The sequence below is a fragment of the Furipterus horrens genome, unplaced genomic scaffold (genome assembly GCF_987537825.1).
Source record: "Furipterus horrens unplaced genomic scaffold, mFurHor1.1.pri manual_scaffold_1, whole genome shotgun sequence".
In the NCBI taxonomy this organism is placed as follows: domain Eukaryota; kingdom Metazoa; phylum Chordata; class Mammalia; order Chiroptera; family Furipteridae; genus Furipterus; species Furipterus horrens.
The window spans coordinates 95,748,710-95,771,387 of NW_028327171.1; the positions used below are offsets into that span (position 1 = coordinate 95,748,710).

The 22,678-nt window shown below is 41.6% G+C and overlaps 1 protein-coding gene across 4 annotated transcripts in view; it reads left to right on the plus strand.

The window, feature by feature from the left end:
• Nucleotides 1-22,619, plus strand: part of CUNH3orf52 (chromosome unknown C3orf52 homolog) — a 28,401-nt gene extending 5,782 nt beyond the window's left edge. For 3 of the 4 annotated variants that reach the window (XM_090276433.1, XM_090276451.1, XM_090276458.1), the window contains exons 2-5: nucleotides 891-1,020; nucleotides 9,687-9,814; nucleotides 12,523-12,590; nucleotides 16,315-16,719. In XM_090276433.1, coding sequence (XP_090132559.1) covers nucleotides 891-1,020; nucleotides 9,687-9,814; nucleotides 12,523-12,590; nucleotides 16,315-16,660 — 672 coding nt within the window. In that variant the 3' untranslated portion in view covers nucleotides 16,661-16,719. Of the gene's footprint in view, nucleotides 1-890; nucleotides 1,021-9,686; nucleotides 9,815-12,522; nucleotides 12,591-16,314; nucleotides 16,720-21,137 lie in introns of those variants that run through there. The other variant, XM_090276443.1, reaches the window with a different exon arrangement.
• The last annotated feature ends 59 nt before the right edge of the window (nucleotides 22,620-22,678 follow it).

Sequence of the window (22,678 nt, forward strand, 5' to 3'; positions counted from 1 at the left end):
GAAGTAGGAGAAGGGTCAGGGGACCTTTTAGGGGTAGGTGGCAGTGCTGGGAGTGGAGGCAGCCCATGACAGCCAGGCTTGTTTGTAACCCGGAGCCCTGCACAGCGACACAGGGAGGCTGCAGACGAAGCGGGGAGTGCCCCAGCTTCACAGAGGCACACAACAGGGATTGGTCCCGGCCAATATCTCTGAACAGCATCTTTGAAACAGGCTGGGGCCTCCCTTGCAGGGCTGCTAGGATGAAGCGTTATTTGACCCCACACTATGAAACACTAGGCCCATTGCAGCTTATTTCTCTCCTGCTCTCCCCTTCATTTCCCTTCCCAGGACCTTATTACATGGAGTCCGGGTCATAACAGTAGCTTCTTAGCTTTTTGTTGGTGTGTCCTCTCTAATCTACATATCACCTTTCTTTGAATCTTTAATTCAGCATTTGTGTTGCAGAACCTTCAACAGGTTCCCAGTACGTACCAATTAAGTCCAAACTGCTCTAGCAGCATTCAAAACCCTCTCAAATATGCACCAAGCTTTCACACTTTCTAATCTTCACTCTCATTACTTGCTCCTGAAACCCAAAAATCAATCAGATGAGTCTCTTGGTCATTTCCATTATGAACCAACACCAAGGATGATCTTTCCTGGGTTTGGAATACTTCTTTCTATTTATGCTTAAAAATCCTTTCTTTTCCCCACCTCAGAGCCCCCAGGACATTTTTGTGCTACCGTTTTTGTGAAGTTCCATTTTATCCCTTTGTAAATGTGACCCAAAAGAATGTAGCCCCTTGAGGTGAGGGTCCTGCTCCTTCACTTCTGTGTCACCGCCCATACTAAGTACTCACACCTGGTGTTGGAACCAAATAACCACCTCACAGTCTCCCTCCGCTTTCCAGGCCAAGCAGAAAAGCCCTTGGAGTGCCTGCAACAGGATATTGTTTGGAAAGTATAAACTGTGGATGGCCATCCTCTCCATTTTCGTAGGTCTTATTTTACTGATCATCATAAGCTTGTGTCTTATGAACGGTAAGAGGACTTCTACACGTTTAAACGGATGCATTTGAAACAACTTGTTTAATGCTTATCACTTATACTGAAATGGCATATGTACTCATTGTTATTTCACTATTTATAATTTGAGTTTAAAACTGGTTTGGAACATGTTATATGGGTGGGAGAAATATGATTCTTGTTTGTTGTTTTATAACCGCTGGAAGTAGTATGGACATCATTGTTTTACTTTAAATTCTGCCCATTGGATCTTGAAAATTTCTTAAATTTTTAACTTATTTAAACTCTAATTTATATTTTTTATATCTCTAAACCTGCTTGTTTGACTTTTATTTATGGTTTGTTTGGTGAAAATAATTATTGTACTTCATCTTACATATCTGGTATATGTTATCATGATAAAATAATGAATTATATACTTGAAAGTTTTAAAAACTTTATAGAATGTGTACCTGTATTGTCGCGACTTGAACTTATTTTGTAAATAACTGTTTATTATATTTATACTGTATGTATGTATAAAACAAAAGCTTACATGATGCTAACTATGTATGTATGTATATTTTACATACATTATCTCATTTTAAAACTATTGATATGAATATAAAAATACATGTTAAGTTATAAAATTCATTCATATTATTAATACTTTGTTATATTTTTTTCTTTTTGTCCCTTGCATTTTAAAATAATTTGGGGTTAGATTTCTTGTGTAGTCTTGTGGTCTACCTATTTTATAGGATTTTAATGTATTTTGAGATCATTTTGCAAATTTATTAAAAATTATTTGTGAACATCTTAAAAACACTTTTTAATTGAAGTATAATTGAGATATAATGTTCTGTTAGTTTCAGGTGTGTAATATAATTATTCAGTATTTTATATATGGTGAAATGACTACCACAGTAAGTCTAAAAGCTTCTTTTTTTAATGACTGCATGTGGTAGTCTTCCCCACCATTTTAAAGCCTTTTAGGTTGTTATCAATTTTTTATGATTATCAATATTAAGGTTTTTATTATGCATAAAAATAGCACAGGAAGAAAGAAAACTGCTTTTATTTGTATGTAGGAGTGATTGCATGGGGAGGGGCCTCTTCTGGAGCTGGGATGCTTTTGAGGGTAAGTTCCAAGAGGACCTGGGTTGAGTCAGACTCTCTACAGCAAACCCAGGCATAGGGTAAGAGCAAGAAGGGGAACCCCTGAGGCTCTCTAGCGGGGGCTCTGGGAATTTTCCTCAAGAACTGCATTTGCCATTCAACTCCTGTGCCTCCTCCAAACCCCTTCAGCTCCTTTCTCTAACTTTTATGGTCCCCACAGGAATAGGAAAACACTGATAACATATGCCAACCACACATTGCCAGCATGTGAGTTTCTCTGGGAGGCACCATGTTTACTTCCTTAGGTCATTGTTGAAGTGGGATGGGTGATTCTTTGAGACCATAAGCTGGTTTTGAGGTGGGGAAAAGTTAATAAGAGTTGCTCCATCTCCTCCATCATGCTGAGGACTATAGTTTTGTGTGAGCATTGATACTCCCTCTTCCCATCAACTCCCACATGTGGATGTGGAAACTGTAGTTGAGTCACAGTCTTGTCCTATCACAACTAGTGGGTGCCAACCTAAAGGTAGATGGGTTTGTCTATTGGCATTTGGGGCCTATAACAAAGGATGATGCAACAGATCTAGGTGCCTTAATACCCAGGATTCTAAAGCATAAGACTCAAGAGCTGTCTTCCATTCTCAAAAAGTTATTCAGCCTCTTCAACTCACAAAGAGCAATTGGCAGAGGAAGGGATTCCATTTCCCTAAACAGTTTCTCAGGGAACATCAAAGTCCATAGGATAATTGGGAAGAACTTTTTAACACTTGTAGTGCAAACTTCATTTTCTATTTGGTTCAAAAATTGTATACTTAAAATGTTAATGCTGGAAGAGATATTTTTAAACCTTAAGAAATTATTTTTATTTATTTTATTTTATTATTATTATTTTCACATAAACTTTTTGTTTTAATAAATAAAACATTATGGCTTAGATTTTACATGACATTTACAGGTAAGGAGCACTTCTAGGCCCAACCAGGTAACAGTGAAGCTACTACTGCTGGAAGGAATGCAGGTGCACTCGTATGTTAAGCCTAAAGAGCAGAGACTTAATGGCAGAGAACACCATATGCATAACCTCTAGACTAGATAATTAAAAGCAGAGGAAGAGCAGAAGACTGGGTGAAGTCCATGCAATCACCACCTAATTTCTTCACCTTCATGCTGCAGAACCAACTGAAAGTTGTGTTACTTTTAGATTAACTAGAGGTAGGTTTCTGGATGATCTTGAATGAAGCTTTCTCCCATTGCTAACAGTTAGGCTAAGGGCATTAGGACAGAAGGATATCCACTGATAAATACAGAATATTAGAACAGCAAAGAGGAAGCTTTATGGATAATCTTGTTTCTTCAAATATCAGAAACTTCCACATCATAGCAGTACATGAATTCTACCTCCCAAAGGCTTAGTCCAAAAATTTGTTGGCATTTGCAGCAAACAAGGCTCCCTGTACTTCTGGCATCATCTGCTGAGCTATGAGATCCAGCTGGCTTTCTAGGGTATTGGAAACCTTTATTTTACAATCCTCATTATAGATCTCAACTCTATCAGCTATGTTTTCAGGCAGGTAGGCCTCCTGGTCAATTTGGACATCAATATCTTTTTTGGTGACTATTTTGTACATAGGGATAGCTTTTTGTACTGCAGAGTTTACCAGCGGGACATGTGAATTTTTTTCTGCTGCTCTATTTGTTTTTCTTTCTTCTCGTGGTATTCCATAATCTTCAGTCTCTGGGTTCGCACAAGATGACCTTTCTCCTTGTTGAATTCTTCTGCTTTTGCACCTGTTTGTTCTGCTTTTTCATTGCCTTCTTGTTCAATAAGAGCATCACATGCTTAAACTATTTTGCACATCAGGCCATTGGTAAAACTATGCTAGGCTGGTAGGTAACTACCAGTAACTTGAGTTCAGTCTTGCAGGAGGTGGTGGAAGGAAAGGGAAAGAAAAAGCCCCAAACTTTTACTTTTTTCAAATCGGGGAAATACTTTTATTTTACTTGGCACCTCAGCCCTCAGGGGTTTGGGCCTGTGGGGGAGTCATGATAGGTGGCAGGGGGTGCAGTGGGTACAAATGGGGTGGGGGTGGGGCTCCCCTTTACGGCAGGCCCAGCCTCACCCAAAGTAGCTTTGCAGACACTGCTGGAATGTCAAGCTGTAATAATCAGCCATTGTCTAGTTACCAAGCCCATTGATAGGAATCAGATATTTGTGGAACTTCTGGGCACTGTGCAGAAAATGCTGCTGTCTGGGAAAGAGCATGTCTGGGAGTGTCCAGGGCTGTATCTGTGGCCGTCTGTGTTCACTAAGAAGTGAGGTTCCTCAGGACTATGTTTGCCATTCGCCTTTTCCTTCCCTTCCTCTCTATTCTTTAATCTCAAGTCTTAGGGCTCTGTAGTTCTCAGACCGAGGCTTGGCTGCAGAGGTGTCAGTAACTTTGGAGAAGACAATATGTGCATCCCAGAGTGCAAAGTGTAACTAGCTGGGAAAGAGACAGTGGAGTACCCAGGGCGAGGTGCCTGGTGGGGAGGGCTATCTTGTCACTGAAATTGTTAAGAATGCAAGCAGTGCAACCTCTGGTCGGTTTTCTTATTGCTTTCTGTGCAAATTGTGCAGCCCTTGTTGTCTGCACGTGGGGTGGGCTCTCCTGCCTCTGCCTGTGGCATGCCACTGAAGTACAGTAATGGCAAATTCAGGGTCGTGGTTCAGTGTAAGGCACTGAGCCGGGTTGCATACGCACCATGAAGGAGAAGCTGGCAGATTCACAGGCTCATAGTATACAATAAAATCATTTTAAATGGAAAATTTTGTGAGCAGTGCCCATGGAACCCTGTTCAATTCACAGCCCTTAGGGGAAAGGTTAGTAATGAATTCTCTCCTTCTCTCTAAGGAATGATCAATTCCTTGGTGTGAAGACTAAAGGAAAAAAAAAGCTTTCCTCTCCCTAAGTAATCTTCTTTCTGGATAATTTGGAGAATTAGTTAAGCAACCTCAAGGGTTCTGCTTACTTCATTAATTTGCCCCGTCCAGGAAGAAGAGAGATGCTGAGTAACACCTTACTAATTAAACCCTTCCTTGGTTTGGGCAAAATATTTTAAGTGTTCTAAAAATCAAAGTGTGATGAGTAAATGGATGCTTAGAAATATGATTTAAAGGCGATCAGATTTAACACTCTAGGAATCCCCATGTGATATGCCACAGCATTATGGATTTCTACCTGACCCCTTTGCTCTCTTACATGCAGGCTTTTCCATGAGTAGGGACGCTGTGGTACCAAGATGTAAGCAGGGACTTTCCAAGTGATGCTCTTTTGAGTGGATTTATTTTGCCTGTGAGTTGGGGAAAAAGAGCTGCATTTTATAATATCACAGGTCTTGGCAGACAGGTTGCACAGGGCAATGCTCCCTGGTGTTGGGTGACTCATAAAAAATCCTTGGCAGACTGCTTTAGCAAGCTCTAAGCTACCAAGGTCTTTGGGGGCAGGAACACAAAGGCAACTCTGTAGGCCCAGTACTTTGAAATTTCTTTGCATTTTCTCCTCTTCCTCTTTCTCTCAAGTTGCATATGTTTCTCCACCTTCCCAAGACTGACCCCTTCTCCTGTGTTCTCCATAGAATCCTTGCTTGTTTGTTCTGACTTGTGGGCCTTCAGACAGATCCATTTCTCTATAAGCATCCTCAGGCTCGTCTCAGCTTAGGCCTCTTCAAACGTTCTAGAACAGTCTGTCCTTCAAAGCAATCTTCCATCAGAATTTTACCACTTTATTTAGGTAATTTTTCTCTTTCCCTTCTTTCACTGGCAAACTCCTAGAGAGGTCTGCATTCAGATCTTGCCTCCTGTGCGTTCCTAAACCACTTGTATCCACTGGTCCCAGCTTGTTCTTCCCAAGATCACCAGCAATTTTTCGATCCTGAAACCAGATGAATGGTTTCCCATCCCCTGACCTACTTACAGCCTTCAGCTCTGTTAACTGTGTTGTACTCTTCTGGGTCTATAGAACTCTCAGACTTCAGGTCTCCTGCTGTTTCTGGCATTGGCCTTCACGAGTGGTTCATGAGGCTTCTATTCAGTTGTCTTTTTGTATTCTTCATTCTTTCCTTTGAGGAGCTCATTTGCTCCTCAGTCAGTAGCCAATCTCCTCTTGGAGGTGACTCCTAGATCTACATCTACTGTACACACTTTTCCTGAGTTTTAAGTCAGACATTTTACTGGACATTTCTACCTGAAAACGACTATCATCGCCTCAATCGTTATGCATGTGAAACTACAAGTCATGTGCATCCTCTTTCCCAGTAAGCTAACCCTTTATAGTTTCACAGTGAATTACGAGACCAGGTTTATTCCAGGTCTGCCACCATCTGATTGTGTAAATTTAGGCAAATTCTCCACCCCCCCCTTGACCTCAGTGTAAAAATTGGTAAAATATAAGTGAGTTCTGAATCTGAGTCTACAAATGTACTCAACCCTACTAATTAGTAGCTCAGTTGACCTGAACACTTATGCCTTTTTTCTAAGCCTCAGTGTCTTTATTTTAAAGTGAAAATGCTAATATTTAACTCATAGGGTTGATCTGAGAATTACATGAGGAAATATATACAAGTGTTATCTGAGTGTCTGTACGTAATGTTTTATATAGTAGCCATTGCTCTTCCTGTTACCCAGGTTTGATGTTTTGGAATATTTTTTATTTCTTCTCTCCCATATCTCGGTAATGATCAAGTTTTATCAATCATTCCTTGTTACTGTTTTCATAGCAGTTTTCATCATCGACTACCCAGTTACTGCAGGGCACCATACTACATACTTTAGAGGTGTTGGTTTTCATGTTTATCATCACTTACAGTGTAGGTATTGATGTTTCTGTTGCAGAAACAGCTTCAGAGTTAATTTAAGTGATTTGCTTAGATCACATGGCTAATAAATAGCTCAGGCGGATTCAAACTAAATCTGGCTACCTTTAAAGTCAGCTCTATTTCCACTATCCTGGGCTTTCTCTTCCCTTCCTCCTTCTCTCCCTCTCTCCTTCCCTCACTCCCTTTCTTCCTTCCTTGCATTTCCTACTGTAGTCAATCAAAATCTCTCCCAGTTTTGCACCTACTGGCCTCTCTGCCTCCACTCTTTCCTGGTTCCCTTTCATCCCATCCATCTCCAGCAGATTTACGTCCACTCCTTCCTGGGAGACATTTAACAATCTCCATTACCTCATTCAGACATCTGGCATTTAAGGCCTCCCTCTCCCGCCTTGTTTTTTATATTCTAGCCAAAGAGCTGATTTTGTATACCTGCAATGTACTTTACATGTTTTAAGCTTTTTTTAAAAACACAGTTTCCCTGCATGAAAAGTGCTGCCCAGATTGAAGTCTCATTAGTGACATAAAACCTTAGCTGACCAGGTAAAGCCATAGTTATTTTATTGTTGTTATTTAAACAAACACAACTATTTGGCTGGGTCTTGGGACAGATTCATTACTCAGTAATACAAGTTAAGTATATGTCATTAGAACCGTTATTATTGGAGATCTCTTTTCAAACTTGGCGTTTCTTCTCAGGGCCCTTAAGTTGAGCAGTTATGTAAATTCTGTACGCATTCTCTGGCATCCCCCTTTCCTTTCCCAGGCAACGATACTACTTTGGAAATGTACACAGTGGGTATAGAGCTCAAAGATATCCATTGCAGCATTAATTATATTAATGGAAATCTGAAAACATTAAAAGATTTAAGAAAATGAGCAAGCCAGTTATGAACATTATGCAGCCATTAAAATAATCTTTGCCAGGAATTTCAAAGATATGAAGAATGGCTTTTGATATATTAACAACAACAACAAAAGAATGAAGACAAGCAATGACAGCAACAAACAACAAAGCAGGATACAAATGACCTTTTCATTAAGACCTCAACTATGTAATATAAAATATGGGGGGAAACCTTTTGATTAAAGAACTGTTAGTATCTTGCTTTGCTACAATTTCCTATACTTCACGTTTTCTGCTATTTTCAGGCAAAATAATGAAATGACTTACAACAAATAAAGATGCAGGGACTATTCTGTGTGTTTGGGATCCCCAAGATCACGCTAGATTCAGTGATTCCTGAGAGGGCTCACAGGACTCAGAATGTAGCCATAGAGATGACTATGATTCATTACAGCAAAAGGATATAAAGAGCAATTCAGAAAACACCAGGCACACGCATCAATGAGTCCTCTCCTGGTGCTTCCACAGGACACACTTATTTCCTCTGGCAATGAGTTGTGTCAACAGCGTGTGAAATCTTTCCACTAGGAAAGCTCATTAGAGGTTTTTATTGGCGTTGGTCACATAGGCAGCCTGTGCCTGGCACATACTAAAATTCTAGACTCCCAAAAGGAAAGGAGGTGTTCAGCATAAGCCACGCTGTTGGTTCAGAGTTGTGTCCCAGTGAGCCATCTTATCGGGGAATGGTGGGAACCTTTCTGAAGCTCAGGTTCCCAGAGGCCAGCCAGGCCAGCCTTGAGTAGCTATGCCTTTCCAGGCTGGCAGTCTCCGCCTGCTCTGTTAACTCCTCTCTGCACATTTCCCTATTCCTCATGCTTAACATTTGCAGACTTCCTCAGGGAATAAGTACCAGGATTTTTACTTCTTTTCACCTGCCCTTCTATGAGAAACAGTAAATTGATTCCACTGTGGTCTTTTCAAAGTTCGAAGCATGGAATTGGACAGAAAAGTCTACGGGAACTCAAGCACCTCGTTCTACCCACCCACACCTTTCTCAGGGCCGGAGAGGTGGTCTGTGTGTGGGCTCAGATGCTGAGGCCCAGAGGAGCTAGGAGCATAATTAGGACTGGGAGTGCCAGCTTCTAGGTCCTGGCTCCTGACTTGGTGTGTTTTTCCTTTAGCTCTAATTGCATACAAAATCAGTTAGCTCAGTCATTAGCACACAAGCAGCTACAGAGAACTCATCCCAAGAATGTAAGTCCTGCAGCGTGGGGCTCTGAGTGCAGTTTGGTTTCCCTTCTGCAAACAGCGTGTGTCATTGTTTGTCTTATGGGACATATTCTTGAGTGATGACTTCATGTCCATCCTGTGTCTCCCTGGGAGATTTCAAGACATGGGCTCACCCGCTCATTTGAGTTCGCCTCTGTTCTGCTCCATGATCATTCCTTACGCCCACTTCCTGCCCCCGTCACCTATTTCTCATCACCCCTGCCCTGACTGTCCATCAGCACCCGACTTGACACCTATGTGCATAGCTAAGCTGTAAGCTGCAGGTTCAATTTAATGAACAAATTCATGTTTTTTCCATCTCATCCCTCTGACCCTTCCCCCATCTATATTCAGTGGAATCTGAGACCCTTTATGGCATAAAAGAAATAAACAACACTTTTATCATGATGGAGGCAAGACCCTGTCTTTTTTCAGTTTTTCTAAGAAGAGAAACCATTTCTGTTCATACTTGCTTACTCTTGCCAGGTTCTGTCCTTGATGAGTGCTCATTGCTTTTTGTTTGTTTGTTTGTTTATTTTAAAAGTTAAGTAAGTTTCTTATGTTATGCATGTGTTTACTTTACTTTTCCCTTTTATTTCCATCTTCCACTCTTTAGTAAATTACATCGATGAAGATGAAAATGAAATACTTGACTTATCATCAAATAAAACATTCTTGATCACACTAAAGATTCCAGAGGAGTGTGTTACTGAAGAGGAATTGCCTCACCTGCTCGGGAAAAGGGTAATGGGACCTTGTACATTGTTTACTGAGCTCTTAACATTAGAATATGAATTCTGCTACAGCAGTTAGCATAGAGCTACAGAATAAGTAGCTTCAAGCTTGGATTTTGGCAGAAACAGACACTTACAAATGGATTTTTCTGTCCTGCAAAACCAGAGGGAAGAGCCTTGGCCTCCAGCTAAATGCATCCTGGAAGGAGGACAGTGTTCTCTTTCTTCACGCTGCTCTTAAATTTGATTTAATTTATAGTTTCATTGACGGTCTATAATGAGCCAGATAACATGCCAAGTGCCAGGGCCGCAAACTCTGTGCTGTTAATAGGGGCTCACAGCCCAAGCAGAGGAAGCCATTAAATAGATAGTATAAAACAGTGTGATACGTTCTATTGTTGAGATATGTATGCATTTTGCAACCACAAAGGTGAGACATCTAGATTCCCTGAGGTGGGGATGGATGTTTGGAAGGCCTCCTGGAGGAGGTGATATCCTGGATGGTAGTCTACTCAGCAGTATACTGTGTGGTGGGGACTTACAGAGGTGAGGCTGAACAGGAAGGGAAGGTCAGCTCCTAAAGGTTTTCCTACTCTTTGCTAAAGCACTAAAATATTTTATTCTACAGGTTGATGTGGTCAACTTTCATTTTAGCCTTTCTGTGTAATGGCGAAAAAACACTAGAGGTAGAGTTTAGTTAGAAGGTATTATAGTAGTTCAGACAGCAAATGAGAGAGCCTTGAACTAGAATAATGTCAGTGGGAAGGAGGAAGATTCAAGTGATATTTAAGAGGTCTTCTCGCTCAAAAGGATTAATGGATAGTTGGGTGTGGGAGTGAGGGAGAGCCCGATTCCAGGCTCTTGGTTGGGCGGCTCTGTGGGTGAATGGGGTATGATTCATGGGTTGGGAAATTCAGGAGAAGAAGCCCTCTATGAAATATGGGTGCTCTGCAGCCAGACCATGAGAGTTGGTTGGGCCCGTCCTGGTCATCCTGTCAAAGACAGGGTGGTTCACAGCCAGACCTATGAGTTTTTAGTAAGAAAATCTAAGCAAGGCCAGCCTGCTCTCCACTGCACACTTCTTTGCAGTGATAGGTCGAATGGGGTGAGTCTTCTTTATCTGACTTCCATTTGATTCCTACCAAAGCTCCGGAAGGAGGCGATTCCACCTCAGTCATGCCAGAGTCTGTTCTGAGTACCCAAGTGGCTATCATCGATTGCTCCCCCGGTCACAGGAGTTTGTACTCCGTGAAGTTTATTCCTGGTTTCTCTTCCTCCTTGTTTTCCTTGTTCATATCTTATCTGAAGTTCCCTTTCCCCCTTTCCTTCCAGCTGCTTCCAGAGCAAGGAGCAGAGTGAAGAACCCCTTGCTGCTTTTCTCTTGGTTGCTTTTTTAATTGAGGGGTTTTGCATTTGATAAGCAGAAATGAAACAAATCAGCAACCACACATGTCACCTGTTACAGACTTGACTCTCTATGTCAAAGGGAAGTGGATGTTAATTATACACCTGAGACCCATATCTCTTGCACAGAGCCAGATGTGAGCAGATTCTGTGGGTACTTGTGGCTCATCCCTGTGTAGTGGCTAAGGGATGGGCAGTAATTCCTGGGCCAAGTCCACAGGCCTCTGAGCCATTTTCTTCTCTGGTCAATGGGAAACACTGTTCTCCCTGTGTACCTATAAAGAATCTTGTAAAAGATTTTTTTAAATGATCTGATTTAAAGATAACAGAAGTAAGGTGCAGTGAAGTGAAAAGACTCCTGCCCGCAGCTTCCTAACCAAATACGGTCAGGAACAAAAATAAGGAACTCGGAGATATCACTGCTTTATTGTCGAAGACTCCCCCCCACCCCCCCCACTTCTTCTACTGAGGCCACTTTCCAAAAGTTTCTAGATATGGAAGATAAATCGAAGTGGATATTGCAACACTATGTCTTCTTGTTTGCCTCATTGACTTGCTTTTGTGAACACAGTTTTCCGAGCCCCTCTTGCATCATTGCCAGTGTTCTCTTACCGTGGGCGCCGCTGCCCTGCTAAAGTCAGCCCATCAGCTGTGTGTGTGTGCTTGATGCAGGAGTTAAGCACGGCACCTCTGATAACCTCGCAGAATTATTTCTCTTATTCTGGAAGCTGCTTTTAATTAGCCACTGTGCCCAACTCTGGCAATCAGCTCACCGGGCTCTAGCTCAGTCTGCACATTATTTTACCATAAGATAAGAATTCCACTGTCTTTGCAATTATACACCATTCCCACTTAGTCCCATTTTCCAGGGGAAGGGGCCCAACCTGTGGCTTAATGTTTTTTCTTACAATGAAGCTCTGGAGAAAGGAGAGAAAAGCTGAGTGGCCCGTTCTGCAGCCTTCCCAATACTGTGATGTTCTCTCCTTCCTGTGTTCTTCAGGTCTGTGTGGGCTCAGGTGCTGAGCACCCTCATCATTAAGGCCATGGAGTGTCAGCGCAATGCATAAGTTGAAAATCTCAGCCCGGTCACTTGACCCTTATAAAATGAGATTCTTTTAAGTGAGTGTGAACTTGACTTTTGGTAGGTGCTAGGTCCATTTCTTTCTGCTTCTTGATCCAGAGTTTCTGGATAAGTTAATTTCTAGCTAGCATGGACTCTCCTTAGTCTAGGACCGGTTTTGCTTTGTCAGGTGATGTTCATTAAGACCTGGCAGTAATGTATGTAGTGGTTTTACTTGTTTCTGTTCGTTTCAGCTCATAGATGTGTACAGTTCATCGCCATCTCTGAGCCGTTATTTTACTTCGGTGGAAATGGACTTCAGGTGAGAATGTGGAGGATCTGGAAAGGGCCTTCCCGAGTCTCCAAGCGCAAAGGGAACCAATGATAGAATTGTAGTGTCGGTGCTGGGAGGGTCTTTGGACACCAACTAGCTCAACTCTGTTATTTTACAAAGGAGAAAAAGGAAGCCCAGATTAATTATAGATGACTCAGTAAGGTCCCACAAAAGAGAGGAAAAGCCAGTCCCAGGTACACCATTCCTACTCAACAGTGGATGCTCAAATGAGTGAAGGGTAGAAATAGAATTAGATCTCAGATAGTCATGTGATGTCAATGACAGAAGACATGTATTGGGTTATGATTTTGAAGAACACAAGTAATACAGGAATTCATGTTTCTTGATAATATTAAAAATATAAAGATATGTAGTACAGGGAAAGTCTGCCTTCTGTTACCACCACGCCCTCCTACCCCTGGACACTGTATGCCAATCAATTCCATACACACAATGAATTGCGCTCCCTCCTACAATTCGGTAGGATTTCTTCTAGACATGTACTTACCATACATACTTTATACACTATACATGGATAACATATATACACACATATACATTTTTTCTTTTTAAATTTCCTCCTAACTTTAATGTTTTTGTCTGGGTCAATAGACACTTATATAAAAGGGCATATGTGTATAGAGGAATCATTTGATTATTGTTAGGATAAAATTTACCTGACTAAGCTTTATTATCTACTATTCCTAAGATATCCCTGGAATGTGATCATCAAAGACAATATTAAATTGAAGTTCCCCTCTCTAACCATACATTTCTCAAATCATAATATGAATAGTCCTGGGAGGAGAAACATGTAAAGCAGATGGTAACACAATGGGGTAGAACGAAATTGAACCTGATGTCTAAAAACTCATGCAGGGGCAGGTTGCCTTGGCAACACTCTTCCTCCTTCTTTATGGATTCCTATGTGTACATTATCTTATGGTGACTTCTTTTTTCTCTTAAACTTTATTTTTCAATTACAGTTTATATTTGGTATAATTTTTATTAGTTTCAGGTATTCAACATGGTAGTTAGACAATCATATAATTTATAGAGTTCTCCCCCCACTATTTCTAGTACTCTGGTACCATACATAGTTATTACAATATTGACTAGATTCCCTATGCTGTACTTTGCATCCCCATCACTGTTCTGTAACTGCTAATTTGTACTTCTTAATCCTGTCCCCTTTTTCACCCAGTCCCCCAAGCTCCCTTCCATCTGTCTGTTTTCTGTATCTATGAGTCTGTTTCAATTTTGTTCTTTTATTTTGTTCTTTACATTCCTCATATAAATGAAATCATATGGTATTTGTTTTTCTCTGACTGACTTGCCTCACTTAGCATAATAGCCTCTAGTCCATCCAAGCTGTTGCAGATGATAAGATGTTTTCCTTTTTTTATGGCCAAGTAAGGTGGCTTCTTTGATATCACTCCCATTTTAATGACAAACTGCTGGTATTAGAACATGAGCAGCAAAGGAAGAAGTGCCTCATCAGACCCGGCGTACTTCCCTCTCTGCACTTGCCCCAACTTGCAACTCAGACTGGGACAGACTTGGGAGAAGGATGATGTTCTGAGCCTGAAGCGTTTTTTTAAAAAGAATCCAGCCTCCTACAATGGCTTAGAGGACGTGGAATTGCATAATGGCTTGGGGTTGACACTGGGAAAAACCCATCTGAAAAACGAGAAAACATGGCTGGAAATCTGAAGACTTACTGTTAGAGAATCTGCCTTTAAAAGTTATTGGAAAGAAAAACCTAAGGGTTTTAGTATTTTGGATAAAGAAATTCTCTCAGAGACATTTTTGTGTTATTTTAAAAATCTAGACAGAGTTTCAGCAATGTAGAATGGAGACGCAAAAGCCATTGCCTCCAAAAACATCATTCCCGCATGGGAGCAGGAGACAGCCACATTGGTGGCAGACATTTGTGTCCACAGGGAGCCTGAGCTGAGTCCCGGACTGGCTCAGCAGAAATCTGGGAAATGCTCATTGGTTGATCAGCTGCTGGACCCACTCAGGTGGTGTGCAGATAAGAGAAAGGCCACAGGGGTCCCTTGTCTCCCCTCAGAACTCAGCCTTATATACATTCACCCTGAGATCTGCCTCGGTGGGACGATGATAGATAGAGCAGTTCTCTCACTAAGCTTCTGGCCTTGGCCTTGTGAAAGTCAGTCTCTGCTCTGTTCCATATGCCAACCCCAGTCCTTGCTTGTGGGAGTGCAGAGTGACCGTGTGTCAAGATGTGACCATCATTAGCGATAAATAAAAGGCAAAGCCCGGGACACACACACACACACACACACACACACACACACACACACCCTGGGACACACACACACACACCCTGGGACACACACACACACACACACACACACACACACACACACACCCCTACAAAACTGGAGTTGCTGGCTTAGAGTTTGAACGTGCATTTTTTCAGCCTGCCTGTGGTGGCGCCCTTGAAAGTGTTTCTCCAGAGTCTCTACTGCCTATTACTCATTTGAACCACAAGGTTTGGCACATTTCTTGTTTGTCTGCCCGTGTATAAATTGTCAACCACGTTAATGTAAAGGTATTGGGCTATGTGACCTCTGGCCACAAGAGGGAGCCTCTTGCCTGTCCTTAACAGGGACAGGGTTCACTACCTTGACTGGCACATCTATAAAACTTGCCGTGCGGTGAGAGTCTCAGATGTGGCCACCTCTTAATAATTTTATTGCCTGTTCTTAATCTGGTCTTCTTTGAAAGTAATAGGATAATTGCGGTAAACCTAAACACTGATGTAGAATTTAACAAATGGAATAAGCTACTCAACTGAGAATAGCCTTGTGATTATTTTTATTTTGGAAATGGGAAAAATATTTCCTAGGTCTCTTTCCTGAGAGCTGTGAAGCTGATAGCCTCAGGAGTGAAAATGGGACAGAATAACTTTCTTGGTTTAGGGACATACCAGGAGGGTATGATTTGCTGCTGGTACACAGGGCAGTCGGTGGGAACCCAGGAGTTCTGCACCTCTGATGGCAGAGAGCTTTGGACCTATCTTTAAAGAATAATGTGGGCCCTGGCTGGGTAGTTCAGTTGTTTAGAGCATCATCCCGATACACCAAGGTTGTGGTTTCAATTTCCAATCAGGGCACATATAAATACCAACCAATGAATAGATCAATAAGTAGTACAACAAATCAATGTCTCTCTCTCTCTCTTTCCCTCCTTTCCTCTCTCTCTAAAATCAGTAAATTAAAAAACAACAACAACCAATAAATGACTGGCTAAATCAAACAGCTTTAACATGCACTTATTATAGGAACAGGGAATGAATGTAGTGGGAGCACGTGGAGAAGTGAATACCGGAGAACAGGACTTCCCTGGCCTGCCTTGGGGGGGGGTGCATCAAAGAAAGGCTGGTGTTGGGGCTAACCATGTGCCAGCCCTTGGATCTTCCTTGACAATAGCTGGGTCCCAACTCTCCCTTCAATGGCCTCTCTCAGTGGACTCCTAAGGGGTGTGTTCTAGGTAGTAATAGTAGGTGATGATCACCTGAACTTTTTGTGCTAGACCTATGGAACAGGATTCTTCCAGGACAGCACACCCTTTCCTATTTTGTACTTGGAAGGAACATGCAGAACTAAAAAAAAAAAATGTTATCGCTAAAACCAATTTCTGGAGTTGCAATGTGATCTTGCTATGTTTGACTGTCTCTGTTTAGTTTGCCTTTCAGAGGAGAAAATGACACATTAACCTACCACCTGCAGTTTGGGGTTCCACTGGAAGATGAAAATTTTATGAAGTATATGATGAGTGAGGAGTTGGTGCTGGGCATTTTGCTACAGGATTTCCATGATCAGAACTTGTCAGGTTGTGAGACTCTGGGGCTTGATCCAGAGTCCTTCTTGCTCTACGGTAAGTTGAGCAGGTCAAGAAGACAGTTGTGGTGGGACACGCGTGAGCCAGACTGGGGACAGCTGGTTCGGGTTGATTTCTGTGCAGGTAATGTTTCCTGTTCTGTGGAGGTTGCACAGTCCCTGCCCTTCATGATCAGACTGAGTAGCTGAGGGAGGATCATGGAAAAAATAATTAAACTATAAGAGTAAGGATTGCTGAATGTTCGCTTGTTGTAGTTCACTCACATGCTATACCCCACCTTTCATTTCATCATGTTGTCAGTACAGGCATACCTCATTTACCTGTGCTTTCCTTTGTTGTGCTTCATGGAGGTTGCATTTTTTTACCAATCAAAGGCAAGGCCCTTTGCTAGGAAAAAGATTCTTATTCGCTTTGTTGATATTTTTTTTCTTTATCGTGGTGGTCTGGAACCCAACCCACAATTTCTCTGAGGTATGAATGTAATATTCATGGCAACACCACGGTTTTGCAAGAGAAGTAAGTCTTAAAAAATTGGAATAAACAGTTTAGTTAAATCATTGAAAGATTATCTCAGTATGGGAACTCTTTTTCTGTTGCAGACCAAGGAGTTCATTAAGAAATTAATAGAGGGCCATAAAATGTCAAATTAATCTCTTTCCTTAGAAAATTATAACAAATTTACTCATTCACTTTTAAAAGTAACATCAGAACAAGAAAATCAATATGTTGTCTAATAAGCATAGATGATACACCGCTTGTCAGGAGAACTTCTAACACTTTGCGCAAGACCTAGAAAAAGGAGGTAGGAAGATGGAAGGGCTACAGCTTTGAAACGTCCTTGCATTGTGTCTGTACTGAAGTTTTGACCTTTTCCTCTCTATCCCTCCTCACTCCCCATTTCGAGTCCTCCCTCGCAGATGCCCTGGCTCTCATTAGCCCCTAATGCCAACAGACTTGGATACTTTATTTTCTCATCTACCATCCATCAGAAACACTCTCTGCACATTGTAGTCATAAATACTGGTTGCATGAATGAAAAAGACAAATGAGAAGATGTGGTTAGCACCAGGCACAGTGCCAGTAGCCTGGCCTCAGAAGTGTGAACAGAGAGATTATGAAGCACTCGTGTGACTTCATAGCACAAGAGCAGGCACTTATTATGATGACACATTTCTTGAGGATGGGAGGTTAGAGTAGACTAACCTTGGCCTAAGAATGCAGAAAACTATATTAAGCAAATGAATAGAAAGAATGACATTTAGAAGGCCAAATTTCAGGTCACTGGGGAAGTCTCATAAATGAATAGTTTCCTTAAAGAGCAGCTGAATAAATAACGTGTGTTTGTGGGCCAGGCAGATGGCGTGCATGTGTGGAGTGAAAGGTTATACACTTTCTACAAGAATTTTAAAAAGAAAGAAAGAAAAAACCTATGACTCCTGTCTTGTGTAAAGAGGTGAGAGATGGGAACTCTATCAGCTGCTATGGTGTGACTGGTCTTGATCTTCCCAGGCTGCTCTGTAAATTCTGTGGTTTACTTGTTCTTTCTCAACATAGATGAGGTAGGATGGAGGAGTGTGAGAAAAGGTTTAAGAGGATTTTGAGGTTGGGAGTGTGATAAGGGGCATGTTATTTTTGAGGTCTGAGGACAGCTCAGCCAAACAGCCTCAGACTGAGACTTTCCCCAGGTCCACACTCTACCTCTGGCCCAGGGATGCAGCATGAGCTTCGCAGTTTCTGCTCCTCAGACAACTGTACTTTTTCTCTCACACATTTCTCCTGGGGGGATTCCTGTGACCCCACATCCATTTCCCAGGGCATGCCTGTGCAGTATTTTAGCCAGTTAATATTTTCAGAAATATGACTATTAGTTCCCTCTCAAATAGAAGGGTAGACAGTGACCATTTAGGAAGCGAGGAAGCAAGAAGATGAGAGAAGACAGGTAGGCCAAGGGAGGGGACAAGCTGAGGGGAGAACTCCAAAGAAAGGGAAGAGATGGCTGGCATGGGTAAGCGGAGCCCCCTTGGAGGGACCAAGTGAAACCCAGTAGGTTCTTAGGCCAGTTCCCCATGTTCACATGTGCTGTGGGCCTGGAGGGTTACCCCCACTCCTGTGATGAGCGGGCAACTAGTTTTCCACAAAGATAATGTTTTAATTCTTCAAAGAGCAGAGATTCTTTTAATTGTTGGTTTTGTACCCCAAAACTTGAAGATAGCCAAATACTTTCTCCCCAGGGAAAAAAAGAAGCACACAACTTCTCCCCCTACACAAAATTTTATAATTTCAGGGATTCCAAGGGTTCTCTGAGGCCAGTCTATTGTTCCTTTGGGGTTTGTATGTATGTATACTTGAGAGTCAGAACTTTAAATTAGGCTCTAATTTGGATTCCTGGGGTATTATGTGTGTATTTTCTCATTTTCTGATTTGGAACTACAATGACTATTTTGACTTAGCTGCGGGCATATTTTGATGCCTTATAAAAACTTCCCTTAATAGTATAATCAGAAGGAAATTTTTAAATATTTATCTTTGCCTCTCAGTTTTATTGAGTTATAACTGCCTTACAACGCTGTGGGCCTAAGGTGTGCAGCATAATGACTTGATGCATATATTGCACAACGATTACCACAGTAACTTCAGTTAACTTCTTTAACAGTCACCTCATGTGGTTAAAAGAACAAAAACACAGCTGAGTGAACTTACGGAGACCTAATTGGCTCTATTGGATGATTCATGAATCAGGCAGCATCCCGTCCAGTAAATAGAGAGGTGCTCCGGGGAATTACACAAAATGAATGGTCTTTATAAGCGGAAAGATGGTAGGGCAAGGAAATTGAAAGAATGGATTATGTCAGGCAAGGTTACCACCCCTTAGGGGAAGACAGGGTGTTTTGTGAGGCAGATTACCTCACTGGTGCTGACCAGGAAATTCCACACTGATTGGTTTCCAGCTTTTTTCCTGAGAAAGGCTGACATTGCAAAGTAAGTTAGGCAGTAAGTCTTGGTGGGACTTAGCAAAAGGGACTTTATTTTGAGCTGTTGTTTTTCCTTTTTGACATTAAAAACTTTTTTCCCTTGTGGTAAGAACTTTTAGGATCTACCCTTTTAACAACTTTCAAATGTACCACACAGCAGTGTTAGCTATAGTCATCATGTTCTACATTATATCCCCAGTACTAACATATCTTATAACTGGAAGTTTGTACTTTTTAATGCAAACACACCCAACCACCGATCTGTTCTCTTTTTCTATGGTAATTGTTTTTAGATTCCACATATAATGAGAGCACATAGTAGTATTTATCTTCCTCTGAGTCATTTCACTTATCATAATACCCTCTAGTTTAAAGAAATATTTTTTAATGCAGTGATGCCATCCACCTCCCCTATTTTTGAGCTTGTTCATCTTATGTATGGTTGGTGCCTGGGTGTAAGGAGGAGAAGTCTGTTTAGAAAATGTGAAACAGTGGCTTATTTTGGGAGTCATGAGCTATTTTGGATCTGGGTTAGTTATTTTCTATAGGTTTCTCACATGTGAAGAGTCAGCTAGTAGACTAAGGGGCAACAAGGCAAAACTGGATCTGTGAGAGAGAAGATGAAAAGATCCAGGAGGTGAGAAGAGTGAATCTTGTTTTCAGATTTTGGGGTAAACAGATCAACTGGCTGCTGGCAGAGAAGCCAGTGTGAGTTCTGTCGTTGCAAGAATCAACTGGGGGTTACCAAGGGAAACCGTTTTGATTCTTTATAGATTCCCCAGGAGACTTGGAGAGTTTAGCTAAAGAGCACTAATTCTCATCAAGGGCACTTTTGCACCCCCACCCCCCTCAGGGATATTTGGCACTGTCTGGAGACATTTTAATTTTTAAAAAAAGATTTTATTTATTTATTTTAGAGAGAGAGGAAGGGAGGGCGAAAGAGAGGGAGAGAAACATCGATGTGAGAGAGAAACATCTATCAGTTCCCTCTTGCCCATGCCCTGCCTGGGGACCAAACCCACAACCCAGGCATGTGCCCTGACTTGGAATCGAACCGGTAATCTTTCACTTTTCAGGATGATGTCCAATCAGCTGAGACACACCAGTCAGGGCTGTAGACATTTTTAGTTAATGTCATTGATATCTATTGTTGAGTTCAGGGATTCTTAAACAGCTTACAGTGCTCTCTACTACAAAGAATTACCCAGCCCCCTTTGTCAACTGTGAGATCCTGCGGTAGAGCATGAAGGGCTCTCTATGGAGTGTCTCCAGTTCCTTGCATGGGCAGCACCCCCTGAGTCAGGCCAGCTCTGCACCATTGCCCTCATCAGAATTTCTCATGATATATTGTGCACTTTTTAAAAAATTGAAAATTTAGAGGAATTTTTATAGTGAGATTATGAAAAAGGACTGAATGCTAAAATGTCTTCAGTACCCAGAAGACGTCATCAAATGTTCTCATGAATTATACCGAAAAAAATGAGCAAGCAGTGTGCTGGTTGCCTTTGGGAAAGGACTCAGAGGGGTGTGTGTGTGTGCGTGTGTACTGAAGAGTAAATTTTCTCTGTTAGGAATTTACAAATATTCCAATTTTATATGAGTATATATTCAAAACAAAGTCAAATAAAGACATGTTTAAAATAAGCATGATTCTAAACAATTTAGTGCCCTTTGTTTTGTATTTTCTTTTCAGAGTGAAGTGGTAGAGGTCGGTCTGTGTCTGAAAGCAGTGATCCTCTGAATTGTGAGATGAAGACAATTCATTCTATTTTTACAGGAAAACGTACTGTGATTAACATAGAAGGACTTGAAATGACTAGAGGGCTGGACACAGTCCTTTTTCTTCTGATTGTGCACAGTTATGATGTCCAGCAAAACAGGCCCCAAGAACTGTCCTGGTTCCACTTGTGATGAAGGCAGGAAGCCAGATGGGGCAGGGGTGAGGGGGTACCAGGGTGGACCTTGCAGTGTGAGGTCAGTGCTCTTCTGGAAGCACTAGCTGCCCTCACCCACATTTAGACACTTTCTCTTTAGTTCTAGGGTAGGCTTTTGGGCAGAATCCCATCAACCTGTGCTGGTGGAGAGAGGCCAGGGAAAGGTGGCAGCAGGTAAGGGAGAACTGAGCCAATGGCGCACTGAAATCTCCCCTCCCACTGACCACTCTGTTTAATCTCACTATTAAGAAAGCCTGTGAGGAAAAGAAAGACACTTTACAAAATCAAAGTAGCATGGTTTATCTACTTTCATGACCTGTGGCTACATTTCTTAGGTAACCAGCTGTAGTCAGGTACATTATTCAATGTTACTGTGTAATCTATAGCTGCAGAAATAAGGTGTGTGTTTTTAAAATTATTTTGCATCTCCTCGTTTTTCCTGTGACTACTGAACACCTCTTTTAGCAACATGGTTCTCTGTGAGTTTTGAACACACTGCTATCATTTTGGATAGTTTTTCCATGTATATTTTCACAAACTTCCATCAGGGAATCATTAAGACTCCTTACCATCTGCTATAGCTATTACATGCTGGCTTCCCTTTGCCCAGTGTTGATGGCCTTCCTGTAGGACTCAATGTCTGCAGGCATTAATTGTAGATCTTATTGAAGATGATTGTGAAATAGGAAGAACCACTCTCTGAAGCCAACTGTTGGAAGCTTAATGCCAATTCATTTGCAGGGCGGGATATTAGTGACTGGATCAGTCATTTGCAGGTGTAGAATTGCCTGCCATGAGGGAACAGAATATTTGTTTTGTTGGGAAACTTGTTTGCTGGAAATTTTCCAGGAGACAGAATTTTGTGATCCTATAATGAGCTCTTTTGCTCTAACATCTCAGTGAGATTGGCCTTGGATGGAAGTTAGTATGAGGGGCAGCTGTGCACGGGGCTGTGTCTGAGTGTTGTTGCAGATGGGTTTGCATGAGCTCTCTGGGACCCAGAACTCTGGATAATGTGAACTTTTTTCTTATTTAACTGGAAGATACATTTATTGTAACTTGGTGTCTCATTTTGAGGATAGTTCCTCAAACTAGCGAAACAGGTGAATTATCCTTCTTCCTCTTAATTTTTTACATGTCAAATGTAAACTTCAGTATCTTTGTACTTTTTAGAAAGTAATGAGAAACTTCAGTGGAAAAGGATTTACAAACATTTACAATAAATTATTTTTGCCTCTACACTGTTGCATTTACCTTGGCTTCATTGATGTTGACTCTCCAGGGTTGTGACTTGGGTTGG